Genomic DNA, 17,267 nt, shown 5'->3' with positions numbered 1-17,267 from the left:
CCAATCTCACGTTCCAGATATTGCCACGTGGTAAAAAACTGAATGAAAACGTACAAGTAAAACAGGGGGGTGTAATACCAAATCACGAATCGGGCGGGCACCGGAATAACAAAGCCCAAATCCACAAAACCAGCTTCACTTTCTCATTTCTTACTTCTGTTTTTGACTGACTAATACCCTAACACCTTCCTCACAAATTCAAACACACTCTCTCTCTCTCTCTGAAGATGAAGATTACTGAATCCTCTGAGGTAAGAAATTAATAATGCATGCTTTTTTAATCTTAATCAAACTTTATTCACTTCATTTTTTCATCATTTTTAATTTGTTTCATATGATTTCAACTTTATAGAACAATGTTGATGCTGGAAATGATTCTACCCTTAAACCCAATGATAATGATTCAGTTCCAGTTGAGCTTCAGGATCATGCAGAAGAGCTTCAACAAACTGTTACTAAGGTTCATTTTTCATTTTTTTTTTACTTTTTATGTAACAGCTTTATTTTACCCTTTTAAGGGTTTAAATGGGTTCTCATATATTTTTGCATGGTTATAAATTTCTAATGTTTAAGACCTACAATAAAAGTGATTATGAGATAAATAATTTAGAGGTCTTTTTTTTTTGTTTGAAGTAGAAATAAACTTATTTGAGTTTGATTATAATCTTTGTGGCAGTGACACTTCTCGTTAAAAGCATGTCTGGTGTCTGACACTGACTCGTGTGATTACATTCAATTAACTCATTTTCGTAAATTATTATAGGTGTTCCCGTGTCAGTGTTGTGTCTGGCGTTGGTGTTTGTGCTTCATAGATTATAATAGTGAAAAACAGTTTATTAAAATGAGATTTTGTGCATAAGATACTAAAAATAACAACTCACTTCAATCATTTTTTTAATAGATTACGGTTAATTACAAAAGCTAAAAGAAACTCAATTAAAAAAATACTAAAAATGCTTTTTTTTCCATTAGAAAGGTGATTTTTATCTTGAATAATCTGCAACAATTGAGCGCTAAATTTTTCCATTGATTGTTGTGTCTGCTAAATTGTTTGAAGGATGGTGAGATTCAAGATGAAAAAACATTGGGTCTGAGTTCAGAAAATGGAGAATTAGTTGAGGTAAAACAATTTGGTCTCTCTGTCAAAATCAAATGTGGAATACAAACATATATGTACTCTTTACTTCTCATTTTGCTTTTTTTTTTTTTTTTTTTTTCATTTGTAATTTCCCTTATGTTTATGTTTCTTGGTTGTATAGTCTTTTTTATCGCTATATTGCTACCTATGAAGCACTGACACAGACACTGACACCGGTAAAAATTTGAAAAATTAATTAATTGGACATAATCACATGTTTTGATGTCGGTGTTGGACACCGACCCATGTCTGTAAGACACCAAACATGCCTACCATCTAAATTGTCAGTGCTACAGAGAATGCTACTCGCTTGATGCTTTTCTTGTCAGCTGATTACTGTATTTTAAGAGTAATTTAGCTGTGTGTGTCATTTGATAATCTAGGTAAAATGTAGGACATTTCATTTTCTGGTTAAATCTGAAATTATTTTTATGCTTGTATAGAAATACTATGGTTTCCAGATATACAGAACCGGATTGTTATCCTGCTAGTGTCAATTTAATTGATGTTGTATCCCTTTCATTCTGTTAGGTCTCTTATAAGTCAGCATTATAATAAAAGACTCAAAAGTGTGTGGGTCGTTTATTAGAAGTTAATATGCTATTTAAATAAATAGATAAGTTAGGCAGTTTGCAAAATAGTAATTATTTGGGATTGGATATTAATTTTGAGAGATCAAGCTCTTGAAAATCTTGGTGGGCAATTGCTTTCACTGTTGTTCTATTTTATTTCTGTCAAGAATCAAGATTGAGATTTTGTGTGTGTAATTTGTAATACAGCTTCCTTTGTTTTGTGTATCATTTTCCGGAGGTTGTAAATAAATTCTGTGTTTATCCCTTGATTTTCCAAATTATAGATGCCGGTTTCTATCACATTCATGACTATTATTGGTACCTGAGGAATACTAGTGTTTTTAGAGTTTGTGTGCTAGCTGAGAAATCACGATTTTCACATATTTTTTAGAACGAGTCAAAAGGCAAATGTTAGTATTGTTAGTAGGGATCGAACACTCAATCACCTTATCACTCTACTTCTTAACTCCCCGGCCCCAACCATGAAGCACACCCTTATGTCCCCTGATTCTCAGAGATGATTCACTTCTGAATTCTGTTTTTTAATGGAATTTTAATGTAGGTAACCAATGAATCTGCGGTTTCTGATGCTAAATGGGTTTGCAAAAGTCCAGATGGTGGATTATCTTCAGGGTGGAACAATAAACCATGTTCTTACCCTTATTCTCTTGTGGGGGATGAGGAAGCAATTATGGCAGTTTTGCATTTACAGCACAACGCAATAGAAGCTTGCCAAAAGTTCTTAGCTCCCGATGTTGGTTCTGACAGCGATGATGATGTTATTGAAGATGAAGATGAAGATGAGGATGAAAGTGAAGATGAGTTGGTAGAAAATTGTGAAGAAGAATCTAAAGAGTATAGATTCTTTGAGAAAGTGTTCGCTGAAGATGCTGGCTTGAGGAAATATTACGAGAACAATAGTAAAGAAGGAGATTTTTATTGTTTGGTTTGTGGTGGTGTTAAGAAGAAAATGTGGAAGAGGTTTAAGGATTGTGTTGCACTGATTCAGCATTCCACTACTGTACTAAGGACGAAAAGGATGCGAGCTCACAGGGCTTATGCACAAGTTGTCTGTAAAGTTGTTGGTTGGGACATTAATCAGTTACCAGCTATTGTGTTGAAGGATTTGAATTCCTCCTTAACAGCTTCAAGGGAGCTTTTGGTGAACAATCATCATTAATATATCTATAATATATATTTCAAGTTTATAAATACCTCATTATTGCTTATTAGGTTGTATTCATTTTTGCAGGTTGAACCTGGAAAACCTGCTGCTGCAAGTGATGTTGATGACCAAAATGTAAGTATCATAAGTGAGATGCTTTAAAAGGGCTTCATCACACTGTTACTGAGGTTCATTTTTTTTTATTAATTTTTGTGTATGAGGTTCTATGCACCCTTTTGAGGGGAAAAAACTAATTTGGCATGGTTTGAAATTTTAATGTAAGTTTTCTATTGATTGTTGTGCATGCAGAATTCTTTGAAGGAAGGTGAGATTCCAGATGAAAGAGCATTGGATTTGAGTTCAGAAAATGGAGGAAAGTTAGTTGAGGTAAAACAATTGTGGTCTATCTCAAATTATAAACGCTGAATACAATGATATATTTCCTCTTAATCTCTTATTATTTTCTCTTGTTTCCTTTTCAATTAAAATTTTTATTTTATGTGCATGTTTCTTGGTTGGATAATATAGTCATTGTGATAATGCTACCGCCTTGATGCTTTTCTTGTCAGCTGATTACTGTATTTATAGACTAAATTATCTGTATTATATGGTAGTTTAGGTAAAATGTAAGATCCTTCATCTTCTGGTTAATTCTAAAATTATTTTTCTGCTAGTAAAGAAATAGTTACAAGATGCACGGAACTCGATTGTTATCCTGCTAGTGTCAATTGAATTGAAGTTTTATCTCTTTCATTCATGGCTATTATTGGCACCTGTTATTTGTGAGCTGCACTCCAATTTTGTTGTAAATTGGAATAGCAGAGGAATAGTAGTATTGTTAGTGCTTGTATGCTAGCTTAGAAGTCTCGGTTATCATTTTTTTTTTTAAATAGAAAATGTTGGTATTGTTACTTTGATAGTAACTTAGTGTTATGTCGGGAGTGGGGAACTGGGGATCAAACCCTCGACCACCTTATCACTTCACTCTTTAACTCCCCGTCCTAACCACAATGTCACCTTTATATCCCATGATTCTCTTTGATGTTTTACTTCTGATTAGTAATGAAATATCAATGTAGGTAACTCATGAATATGTGATTTCTGATGCTGAATGGGTTTGCAAAAGTCCTGATGGTGGATTATCTTCAACAGCTTCAGGATGGCCGGCCTTCAACACTAAACCATGTTCTTACCCTTATTCTCTTGTGGGGAATGAGGAAGCGATTATGTCAGTTTTGCATTTGCAGCACAACGCAATAGATGCTTGCCAAAAGTTCTTAGCTCCCGAAGTTGGTTCTGACAGTGATGAGGATGTTATTGAAGATGAAGATGAGGATGAAGGAGAAGATGAGTTTGGAGAAAATTGTGAAGAATCTGAACAGTATAAGTTCTTTGAGAAAGTGTTTGCTGAAGATGTTGGCTTGAGGGAATATTACGAGAACAATAGTAAAAAAGGAGATTTTTATTGTTTGGTTTGTGGTGGTGTTAAGAAGAAAATGTGGAAGAGGTTTAAGGATTGCGTTGCACTGATTCAGCATTCAACTGCTGTACTAAGGACGAAAAGGAAGCGAGCTCACAGGGCTTATGCACAAGTCGTCTGTAAAATTGTTGGTTGGGACATTAATCAGTTACCAACTATTGTGTTGAAGGATTTGAATTCCTCAGCAGCTTCAAGGAAGCTTTTGGTGAACAATCATAATTGATATATATCTATAATTTCTATTTCAAGATTATAAATACCTCATTATTGCTAATTATGTCGCATTGATTTTCACAGGCTGAACCCGAGAAACCTGCGGCTGCGAATGATGATGATCGAAATGTAAGTATCATAAGTGCGATAATTGTATGTCAGATGTAATTTGGTTTTCGATTATAGTTAACTTAAAATATATACTGCTGACTGTAAGTTGTTTTTTGCAGGGTGAACTTGTTAATTCTGTTGATGGCAATTAGGATGTTCTTAATGAAAGTGAAGCCAAAATGAATGGATTAAATATGGTTTGTAGGGAGACCCATGCTGTTCTTCACAATATTGGGGAGCTTGTTTGCAGTCTTAGGAATTTCCCTTGCACTAACTACTAAGTGATAATTTTGTAAATACATGCATCTCAAACTCCATGAATCTCAAAATACGATGCTTGAAATTGCAAGTGGTTATTCTCATTTCCCCATGTTCCTTTTATATTATTGTGTTTGGTCCTCCTTCCGTCTCAAATTAGGTGTCCGTTTTGAGTTATTTATAGTTATTAAGGAAATGATTAGTAGTGTTGATTTCAATAGTAAAATATGTTTCATTTACTAAAACACTCTTAATAATTATAGTTAGTGGAGTAGTTAAATGATTAAAATGCAATAAATAGTAGTTTGGTGATGGTAAAAAATAGTTAAAAACTTTTTGCTATGAATTTTTTTTAAAAAAAGTTCGTGTTATTTTGACATCAAATTTTGATATCAAATTAGATGTAGAGTATTGATCGATTGCTTGACAAATAGTATAGATATAGAGTAGATGTAGATTTAAGAACCTTTTTTATGTTGAAGAGGTTGTTTTAATCAAGGTGAATTCTTTTTTAAGATTTATGAGTATGATTATAAGTGTAAATGCAAATAATCAATATTTTAAACACAACTGCTAAAATAATTGAGTCGAAGTTTTTGCTGGTGTTGTTTAAATTATCATAAATGATATTTGACATCTTTTTTTTAGGACATTCTCTTTTACTCCCATTGTTCTCACTCTTTTACCAATGTTGATTATTTATGTTTACACTTATAAATCTATTTATAAAAAATTGGATAATTGAAAAATAAAAAAATATTTTAATTTGAATTATCAAATAATATTTTAATAGTTATTGCACGTTTTTGTTGGAAAAATGTTAAAAGTACAAATAATACTAATATAATCTTGGTACTATAATAATGACAATAATTGGGGATTTTTATGATTTTTCTTGGAAAATAAGTGTCATGATTTATATAGGTAAAATAACATTCATTTGGCACTTATCAATTGAACTCTTGTTGTTATCTGCGAGACATCGAGATCTACAAAAGGTGATACGTGAAGGTATAATTGAAATAAAAGAAGTTTATAGTCGATCAAGAAAATGCTCCCTCCGTTCCATTTAAATGACCTAATTTAAAAATGTGTATTGCTCACATAACATAGTTTGATCCTATTTTTCTACTAATATATAATGATAAAATATATCATATAAGATATTGTTAGATTCGTCTCGATAAATATATTTAGAATATCAAATTTTCATAATTTTTTCTAATCAATTATTAAAGATATCTAGATCAAAATTGTACATTGATATACGTGACTCTGTCAAACTATTTCATTTAATATAGGAGGGAGGGAGCAGTACTTTTGAGCTGATAGTTGTAGACTACTCCCGCCTATATATATAATAGTTCAAGACTCTATAATGATTAAGCACACTTTCCAACTCTGGATGGCCTAAATCAGGACATTGGATCACGACCACGAACATGCAAGAACTATGTTTTTCGCTAATGCGCATAGACCAACAATGAAAGATTGAATAGTCGAAAGTCATTAAAGACAAGACATAAGTAAGAAGAAAATTGATTATGCATATACACACACATGGAGTACCTGATAAATCATTTTCGCAAGTGGCATCAATGTATTTTTAATTAGGTTTAATTGCATTTTTTATTCCTATTTTTCAAAAGTTACGATTTTGACCCCTTAACTAATTAAAATACAAAACAACCTCTTATTTATTGGATCTTTGGCAGTTTTGGTCTCCAATGCCACTTTTGACTTAATCTTCGCTGACGTGGCACCCACAATGGTCGACATGTAGCACCTCACTTAAGGGATGTGTGTGATAAGAATCACATTTATTTTACTTTCTTATTTAAAAATCAAAACATTAAGTATATATGAGGTTAAGTCATCATGTCCATTAATTTAGCTTGTCTCTTATATTTATCCATATAAGAATTTAAAATCATAAAATACAAAAAATTAAAATAAAGAAATATTTTAATTTTATTTATTTATTTTTGCATGCTTTTGCTATTTTGTTATACAATCCAATTTTACTTTTTGGTAGTTTTTTCATTTTGCAATTCAGGACATACAACAACAACTACTCTGCACATGCTTGTACTTTTTATCTCATATTCTTCTGCAACCAGCAATACACACAGAGGTATCCAATGTTGAAGGAATAGTTGAATTATTTGCAATAAAAGGAGGTTCAAACATAAAACCGAGGTTCTCAAACAAGAGCTCTCCCCATTTTACAAAAGGATAAAACTATTTCCATCACTTTTCATTTAGAAAATTGCTGTTGACACATCTTGTTAGCTTAGAAACACAAGTAAAAGATATAAATGCTCCTCGGTAGTTACCTGCCGAGGAAAAATGAAATCGGCTGCAGTTAACTACCGAGGAAAATCTCGGCAGTTAACTGCCGAGGAGTTGTTTCATACTTTTTCTCTTTCCACAAGCACATCTGATGTGATCCTAAAATTCTCTCTCTTGAAAAGAATAATAAAGTCATTATGGAATAAAAGAACCTAATTAATTTTGGGTTCAAAGTTTTATTTTCGTAGGTCATGATATGTTTGTCTTGTTTTGGCTATATCGGGAGTTCTGGATGTCCGTTTGAGGTGATCTTTAACTCGTTGACAATGATGTGGTGGGATCAAGACAGACATATCATGACATCAAACGGACATCCAGAGCTCCAGATATAGACGAGGTCATGATATGTCTGCCAAGGTGATTTTTTTTTTCTTTCAAATATGTTTATAACATTATTAAAAGACTCAAAATTAAATTTCTAGGTCCATCCACAATTTTGCTACTTTTACTTTGAGAAAATTATTTTATACGTTTGTTTTTAATATACATATATCTACAATACGATAGTTTTAAATTAGTTATTAATTATGTTTACAACACATTCAATTTATTTGTATTTTTATATCAATTTCTAATTTAATAAGATACAAAATATTATTTTCTTCGGATGGCGTGCATATCTCAATATAGTTTATATTAATTATGGGATGAAAGATTTTAAAATATCTATTTGAGCCCCTTATCTCAATGGAGTCATATGCCTCTGAATATGGAGGTTTTTGTTGTTTTTCTTGTTTTTTACAGCAAAATGTTTTTATTGATAAATGAAAAATGAGTTACGATAGAGTGATTATTAGCCTGACTTGAGACATGCCCCAACCAGATACTACATAGCAACATCTTTTAACAATTTAAATGGATTATTATCAATAGAATTCAAACTATGCTTAACATAAACCAAGAGCTAACTAAGTCTAATTGCTAGCTATATCAATGGGGTTGAATTGTTTGAAATTGAACACATAATCACTCTTAGTTGCCCATAATTTCAATAAAGTTATGTACAAAAATTGGGATTCCATTTTATCTTTGCTTTTTAGTCCTTAAGCATCCATTCAAAAATTGTTACGTCTTGTTCGGTGTGATCTCTTAAAGGTAGAGAACCAGACAATTTTGGCAAATTCACATTGTATAAACAAATGTTCACTAGATTCAGCGGCTTCATAACAAATGAGACTACTCCATAGACTCCTCTTTTCAATAAGTTCGTTCTTAAGCAGAATGTTATTGGATAATAACCTCTGTAGGTTGTTTAGAGATTTTCATTAAAAATTCATCAATATACTTTCAATGCTGTTTACCGTCTCTACAACAAATTCCAAACTTCTAATGTTTTTTAGTATTTTGCACTCATTCAATAGATATGACAGCATGAACAAATTGAATATTTTATACATAGTGTAGTAATGTATTTTATTTTTTTATAAAATAATTAATATCTATATTTGTGGATGGCTATCAATCTCAATATTTTTTATTTGTAATTGTGGCCTTTTTTTAACAATTATGTTGCTGTATAAATGACAAACAAGCTTTTGAGTTTTAACCATTCTAATGGACTATACCAGCAAACAAGTTGGGTTGGATTATATTTTAATATGTCTGCTGGAATAGCTCAGTTGGTTAGAGCGTGTGGCTGTTAACCACAAGGTCGGAGGTTCAACCCCTCCTTCTAGCGATTTTTAATCAATTTTATTTTTGTTGAAAAAAATATAGGTTATGTACTAATCTACTCTCACATCTAGCATTTATATATGGTATATATTTTCAAATCATTTTCATAAAAATACTTATTATTTTCTTAAAAATCTGCCGTGGGACAACACTAAGGTACCGTTTGGCCAGGCTTTTTTTCGGTTTAAAAGCTACTTTAAAACAAAGTTAAAATAAAGCTCTTTAAGAAAAATGTTAAAGCTGTTTGGTTTCTTTATTTTTTTTTAGTTCTAAAGTTATTTTTGAGTTAAAAGCTGTTTGGCAAAATATTGTACAAAACTTTGAATTTATTATTTTTTGGTGGTGTCTGGGGTTCGAACCCGGGACCTTGCATATATTTATGCATTGTCTATAAATAAAAAAAACTTTGAATTCATTATGAATTAACATAATAAATAAAAAAATGTCTAAAATATTTTTTGAAGGGAAAAAAGGTTTAAAATATAAAAGATATATTTTTACCAATACTATATTTACTCAATGACGTTTATTTTGTGTAACATGAATACAAATTTGTATCATCATATAAACGACTTGTTAAATATTTGAATAGGAGAAATAATTTAAGGAGGCTCAAATAATAACATAAATAATATCAAAGTAGTTTGGAAAATTAAAAACAATAATCATTTTTTTTAAAGACATAAATCATCACAAACTCAAACATTTCTACTCTCCATCAACGCAACTCCTATTTGATTTCTAACTTTATTCATGTAGCCTCCATCTTGCACTCTTCCTGGATTATATGAACTGATTTCTTCATTTATATTGCTTTCTTCGTCACGCTCAATCATATCTATAATATGTATATGTGTGTATATATAATGAGAATAATTGGTTTTTTCTTTTCCAATTATACTCTATAACAAATTTTGTTATAACAAATTTTGTTATAAGAATACCATATTTTTAGTGTTGGTCAAAAAGATAAGAATTTATATATATAATATTATATTTGTTACATTGCTGGTGTCATTGAAAAAGATATGTTTAGTTTTTTTAATAAGAAAAAGATATGCATAGTTTGTTACAATACAAATGTGTAAATTATATATAAGTATAATTTTTTTAGGCAACTACACTTGTACTTTTAATTAAAATCAAAATTTTATAAAAATAATTATACGCATTACACAACACTAACAAAAATTATACGCATTAGCATAACAAAAAAAAACAGAGAGAGGAACATAAAGTATTACTCTAAACACTAATGTGTGTGTGTGTATTTCTGTGGTTGAAGAAAGGGAATAAAAATATTCGGTGTCATTCATTGACAGCGTGAATACAAATATTTGCGTGGTTGTGATGATCAAAAGATATTGAAATTAATATATAAGTGATAAAAAGATAATAAAATTCCTTAAAAAAATAGATAATAAACTTAAATGGAACCTCATTAAAAAAATTAAATGGACCGGTTAAAAAAAATAAAATAAAATAAAATGGAAGAAAAAAGCATATTGAAAAAATAAAACAAAAGGTTGCCGGCGGGAGTTGAAGATAGGTGCTTGTGAAATAAATTGGGGAGAAATAGTTTTTTGAAGTAGCATTCAACAACTTTTGGTTAAAGCTCATTCCATTCAATTTTATGCATTCTAAAAAAAGTACTTTTTTTCGAAGGTACTTTATTGATATTGTGTTTGGCCTAGCTTCTCCTTAAAAACGTAGAAAAGCTGAAAAAAATGCCGGGCCAAACGGTACCTAATTCAGTAATTTGTATAACAAATACAATATTACTTACTTTTTCACGCATATAATATATAATTTTTTGAAAAAGGTTAAATATAAAATTTGGATTTTTTAAATTATTATATAGTTAAGGATCACGGAATAAATGTGTGGTCACGAACTTGTTATTTTCTAGCGTAATTATAAGCATGATATTCACGTTCATAAGGAAAAAAAGAAAAGAAAAATAAGTATGCAATCCAAGGCCAAGCAAGCATCATGGTATGACTTGTGAAGCTCATGTAATGTAACGCAGGAATACACACTCATATTATGTTGTGATAAAGTATAAAGTAATAATCGTTTAAAAACAAAAACAGTATAAAGTAAAAAAAATTAAAATAATAACTCAATTTTTTTTTATCAACTTGTTCGGTGCTAAAAATTCACCTATAAGATAAATAGACGCGGTGTCTGGAATACAAACCTCAACCCCTGCATGTATTATGCAATGTCCCTGTCAACTGAGTTAAGTTCACAGAAAATATAAAATAACTCAATTTAATAAAGCTAATAAAACAACTCTTTGCGGGGGGTAATGCATTAATCGAAACATGATTGAATAAGTGAATTATTGGTTGGTTGGAATGATACACTTTTTTTTTTTCCTTTCTACATGAAGAATAAGTTGGTCAAATCTTCTTTCATGTTCTTTTTCGTATAACATTTGACGTTCGATTTAAGATACACATCAGACTACGGCAATCATGAGACAAGCATTCCCTGAACAAATGCAAGAGCATTTGAACTTTCACACGTACAAGACTCATACATCAAAATTGCAACTAAAACTGAGGATAACAAACCCAACAGTAGTATAAGTACTAACCACTACGAAGGAATAAGCTAAGGATGTATTACAAAAGAAGAAGATCAATACATTACACATTTGGTGGATGGCATCCCATTGTTCTCCATTGCATTTGCAAGTTTCATTTTTTCGTAATATAGCTTCAAAAGATAATCAGACTCCTCCTTAAAGCTGAAAACACGCTTGTTCAAGAACATATCCTCGGAATAAGCAAATGGTCTAACTAAGCTCGCCTTCTTCTTTCGCAAACCTTTCATCAAAAGAAATTGCAAAACCGAGGCTCTTGGAATGATCCTTTTATGTAAACTAAAAGAAAACATAAGTGGAGATTTAGTAAGTGCCAAGGGATCCCAACCCATTTGATTAACCCAAAAACTGATCAACAGATTAATCTTATCAATTGAAGTCAACATCAAACTAGGCTGACTCCTAAATACTCGAATAACATCTTCATCAGACCAACCCCATTTCTTAAAGACGTCAACTTTCTTATCCCAAAGTATGTTACTCATACATTGCTTGGTCACCAAAGCAGTCCCAAATGCGATCGTTGAAGGGTCAAACCCTAAACCCTTAACGTCCTCCAATGACTTAATCAAATCATTTGAACAAGATATAGATTTCCTAGTTCGAAGCAATCTAGCAATGGCAGAATCATAAACTCCAAAATCAACCATCAAATTGATATTAGCCTCTAGAAGGTTAAGGGGATAAACAATAAACGACCTTGAATGTCGAATTAAGTAAACAATAGTATCCTTGTTGGTTTTCGAAAACCTATTTAACAATTGAAAAAGAGGGATTATTCGTTTGTCCAAGCTACTTTGTAAAATGTGAGGGTTTGCAGTTAACAATGGAACAATATCAGATAAAGAAGCACCATTGGATATAAAAAATTGAAACTTAGGCAATAACCTTTTGTGGGGTTGTGATGAAAGTAACCATGGTGCTTTTTTGATGAAGATGCGTATGTCAGAGTTTGAAAAACCATGGTTTTGAAAGAAGGTGATAACAGAATCAGGATTATCTGAGGTATTGAAACGAACCTGCTTGAGGTTGAAAGCTTTGAGAGCTGATTCAGTTGAGAAATCAAAATTGTTGATAAGATAAGATACAGCAAAAGGTTGTGTGATTGATTCTGATTGAGATGTTGTGATGCTGCTGCATTTGAGTGAAAATGGGAATGAGAAGTGGTTGTTGAATTTTAAGGTTGTTGATTTAGTTGTGATGACACCTAAAACAAGATTATGGGAGAAAAACAATTTGTTGGACATGGTTGATTTTGAGAGTTCAATGTGAGTGTTGTTGTGTTGGAGATGACCAGACAGTGACATAGTGTTTGCGGCGTGGAATGAGGAGATAAGGTGAGAAAAACACAAGAAGGGGGTTGAATTGTGTTAGCTTTTTATTTTTTTGCTACTAATTGAAAATGCAGTTCAGAAGCAGATAGAATTCTACTTCTGAATAGAAGTTCAGAACTAATTGCAGCGGATAAAACAGAGAGAGAGAAGAACACAAGCAATTTATACAGGTTCCTTCCACAAACCGGAAGTCGGTCCTGTCCCCATTGCACTTCCAAATCAAATATAAGTTTTGATAAGAAATTCTAAGTGACCTTTGAAGTGGAGAACAATTTCAACAGAGTTTTGGCTTAGCTAATGCTTCGTATTGTTCTTGTGAAACTCTGAGTCTTCACTCCTTTATATAGAGGTGTGAAAGAGATATTGAATTGCCAGCACATTCAAAATAGAGTCGTTTGAAGCTTTTGATCAATCACCAATGATCTTTTGCCTGATATGGTTATTGTCCTATGAAGGATTAAATTCAAATGCGTTCTCAATGTGAAGAAACATTGTTGCAGGCAGAGTTGTTTTTCTTGTCTTGTAGCAGAGACAAAAACAGAGTAGTGGAGATAGTGGTTGTACACTTCGTACAAACGTATTATGTCAACGCTCTTTGAAGAATAAGCATCCAATGCATTTCAAAATAGTTGTTGCTATACTTTTCCAGTCTTCTGCAATTTTATGCGAGTTTGAATCCTTGAAACAACTTTTGAGGCTTTAAGTTGCATCTTCTGATGAACTGCAGCTTCTGGTGATTCACAACTTCTTATGAACTTGCTTCTGATGATGTCATCACTTCAGGAGCACTTTGTCTTCAGGAGCACTTCAAACTTCAGAAGCAGTTTTCTTCAAACGCTTTAAGCTTCCCTTTTTGTTGATGTATTTGCTCTTTATTTGTTCTTTCAAGACCAATTTAAGATGTCAAATTTTTGTCTATAGTCCTGTACACTTGAACAAATATTAGCATATCCAATTGACAATTTTTAATACTTTGTTATCATCAAAACTCTTAAGGATTATTATTGTTAAACACATTTTGTTCCAACAATTTTGGTCCCTGAATATGTAATAAATAGTCATAATAATCTCTCAGTGTATTAAAATTCTAAAAGAATCCATGATTTTGTACTTTGTTAGTCATAATAGTCTCTGAAGTGACAGTAAAAAAGTATATTGAAGGACTAATATGACAATATCAATGAAGTATTTGAATGTTAGGGACTATTTTGACTAATGAAGTGTACAATCAGAGACAACTTAAATTTTTTATAAATTGATGGACTACTTTAGCCTCACATGTATCCAATGTCTAGATTTGTCCCTGGATGCAAAAGTAAATGTTAAGAAACATATAAGTGAGATGATCGATATACCTAATACACTAAGATTTTGGATGATGATGTGCTGTCAATTGTATGATTAACCTTAACATAATGTGATGATTCAACTCATTGTAGTCTCCATCAGAACTGTGGACTTTTTTTTCGTTACTGAACTCTGAACATTATGATGAACTGTTTTGTTAGTTTTTGGATGTCATTTATTTAATTTTAATATTAAATTGAAGTAGATGTTGAACAACATATAAGTTATATGACTCATATACCTACTACTTTAAGCTTTAGGGTGAAGATGTGGTGTCTAATCACTTGTTTGGTTTCTTTTAATCTAACGCGATGATCAAACTCAATGTAGGATGTCACGAAACTCACGACAATATGATGAACTATTTTTTTTAGTTTTTGAATGTCATTTGTTTAATTTTGGCTTAATTACAGTTTTGGTTCTTCTATTTTCACTCACTCACGGAAATTGTCCTTCCATTTCAAAATTACACGGTCTTGGTGCCTTATTCAGATTTTTGAACTTAAAAATGGTGATATGTCATATTTAAATAAAAACTTTAAAGGAGTTTTCATGTAATTACATGGGTATTGATCATTCTACATCATCAGACTAAATGCAAGGTCATCTAAAATATGTCACATCATTGTTTTCTAGTCTAAAAATAGCATAAAGGGACCTAAACACTACTAAAAAAACAAAAAAGTGAGGGATAACATGAAATCTCTCTCTAATTATGTTACTAAATTTTGCGACCAAGGAATTTATAGGGATTTTATTTTTTCCGTCACTAATTTTGCATTTCCTAGGAGTGAAGCTGAGTGATTTTAAAATGAACGGACCAATTCATGAGTTGCTGAAAATATGGGACTAAATCTGCAATTAAGTCTTTAACTTTTCAATCTTAAAATTTTATTTTTGAATGTCATTCTCTTTCTTGTGAATTTTTCATTCAACCTCAATTATTTCAAATTTATTTACTTTTGGCTGTGTGTGGCAAATGATAATGAAAAATTGTCAATGTGTTATGTTGGGTTGATAAATATATGCTTATTAGATATTTAAAAATATGTGGTGTTTTTTTAATTGAATCTAATTTTTTGGTAAAATAGTTGTCCAAAGAATCTCCAACTCGTTGAGTAAACTCATAGATTTGTCATACAACTCACACTGTTTTCTATACCTTCACAAACAAAACACACAATGATTAGTTTTTTCCCATTATCTTCTCTCATGTTCAAATCTTTTTTTCGTATCTTTTTTCTTACTTCTAATTTCCTTTCTCTCTTCTCATGTGAGAAAGAAACATAAACCTCCCTCAATGAAACCATCACTAACCAACCTTTTTAAACATATGGTGTCTTCATTTGATATTATTTGACTATGTCACGTAATTATGGACACAGAGAGTTGCAAACTTGAATAAGAGAAGTTAATGTGTCAAGTATGAGTTAAAATTCTATAGTAGATAGAAGAGTAGATTTTGAATAACATATAAGTGAGATGACATATACATACTATTGACTTAAGGTTTTGTGTGAATATGTGATATCAATCTCACTTGTATGATATCTCTTAGTCTAATATGGTGATAAAACTCAGTGTAAGATCCCTTGGAAGTCCCAAAGTTATGATGAATTGTTTTGTTAGCTTTTATATCTCATTTATTTAAAAAATTTATCCTAAATTTTAATTATTGAACGCCATTCGCTTCCATGCTATTTTTTTTTATTCAACCTCCCTTATTTCAAATTCCTTCACTTTGGGTCTTTTGTAGAATCTAACAGTGGAAAAATGCATATGTTCTACTGAGTTGACAAAAACATACTTATTAAAAAATTTAAATTGATGTTGCGATTCTTTAATTGAATCTAATTTGTCGTAAAATAATTACCCCAAAACTCCTAATTCTTCAACAATCCCACAAAATTACGAGCAACTCACATTATTCCATATACTCTCATGGTAAAAGCACACACTCATTTTTCCCTTATCATTTCTCTCATGTTAAAATTCCTTTTTTATTTATTTCTTTTTCTAGTTCATTTTCTCTATACTCATGAAATAAATGAATATAACCATCTCTTCATGAAACCCCCATGAACCAACCTTTTCTACCATTTTGTGCTTCAATATTACTTTATTTGGTTATGTCACAAAATTACAGATGTAGAAAGTCTCACATTTAGGAGAGAGAAGTTAATTTTTCGTATGTGAGTTAAAGTTTCATATTGGATGCAAGAGTAGGTGGTCAAAAAAAATATAAGTGAGATTACACAAATAACTAATGCCTTAAAATTTTGGATGAGGATGTGGTGTTAGTTTCACTTTTATGGGTGCTTTTACCCAAATGTGATTATCCAACTCAATTTAGGCTCTCCCTGAAAGTCACAACATTACGATGAACTGTTTTGTTAGTTTTAGATGTCATTTGTTTAATTTTTTATCATGTTAAAATTTTAGTTTTCGAATATCATTTGGTTTGATGCAATTTTTTTAGTCAACCTTTACTATTTTAAATTACTTCACTTTTGATCTTTTGTGTGATCTGAAAATGGAAAAATGTAGATGTGTAATGCTAATTTACCAAAATACATGCTTATTAGACATTTCAAGTGAAGATATTGTGTCAATCTCACTTGTGTGATTGCTCTTACCATAACATGATGTTCCGAACCAATGTAGGTTTCCTCCGTAGTCCCAACATTATGACGAACTAATTTACTGGTGTTTGATTTTTTTTAAATTTTTTTTTTTGTAAAGTTAATCAAGTAAATGGTCCCTATAAATATCCAGAATTTCATTTTTAGTCCATACAAAAATAAATCGCACTTTTTAGTTATTGTAAAAAAATTGTCAACAATTTTAGTTTTTGTCAATTTTTTTTATCAACATTCTTAGTCCCTGTAAAATTTTAAGTCCGTGTTTTTGGTCCCTAAAAATGCCAAATAAAAAAGTTACAACGATTAAAAAAATGCAATTTTTTTTTCAAGAAACTAAAAAAATATCTTTATATTTATAGGAAACATTTAC

General features: G+C 31.1%; 2 protein-coding genes and 1 non-coding gene across 4 annotated transcripts; 2 read left to right on the top strand and 1 right to left on the bottom strand.

Moving 5' to 3' along the window:
* Positions 1–92: 92 nt before the first annotated feature.
* LOC11427217 (uncharacterized) lies at positions 93–5,060 on the top strand. 2 transcript variants are annotated; one of them, XM_003596310.4, is made up of 9 exons: positions 93–251; positions 353–460; positions 1,058–1,120; positions 2,273–2,872; positions 2,963–3,010; positions 3,185–3,262; positions 3,955–4,560; positions 4,653–4,697; positions 4,799–5,060. In XM_003596310.4, exons 1-9 carry the CDS (start codon positions 228–230, stop codon positions 4,829–4,831), a joined length of 1,605 nt encoding a protein of 534 aa, XP_003596358.2. In that variant the 5' UTR covers positions 93–227; the 3' UTR covers positions 4,832–5,060. The 2 variants fall into 2 exon arrangements, with proteins under 2 accessions (XP_003596358.2, XP_013464571.2); XM_013609117.3 differs by lacking the exon at positions 1,058–1,120.
* A 3,833-nt stretch (positions 5,061–8,893) lies between these two features.
* TRNAN-GUU (transfer RNA asparagine (anticodon GUU)) lies at positions 8,894–8,967 on the top strand. The gene has a single exon. It is a non-coding gene; the product is annotated as a tRNA-Asn (tRNA).
* Positions 8,968–11,344: 2,377 nt separating this feature from the next.
* On the bottom strand, positions 11,345–12,902 carry LOC11426162 (uncharacterized). The gene is made up of 2 exons (XM_024776269.2): positions 12,463–12,902; positions 11,345–12,324 (listed from the first exon to the last, which is right to left on the bottom strand). Exons 1-2 carry the CDS (start codon positions 12,879–12,881, stop codon positions 11,610–11,612), a joined length of 1,134 nt encoding a protein of 377 aa, XP_024632037.1. The 5' UTR covers positions 12,882–12,902; the 3' UTR covers positions 11,345–11,609.
* Positions 12,903–17,267: the final 4,365 nt, after the last annotated feature.

This window comes from Medicago truncatula, chromosome 2, assembly GCF_003473485.1.
Source record: "Medicago truncatula cultivar Jemalong A17 chromosome 2, MtrunA17r5.0-ANR, whole genome shotgun sequence".
Lineage (NCBI taxonomy): Eukaryota > Viridiplantae > Streptophyta > Magnoliopsida > Fabales > Fabaceae > Medicago > Medicago truncatula.
This window is presented reverse-complemented; position numbering and strand designations above follow the sequence as displayed.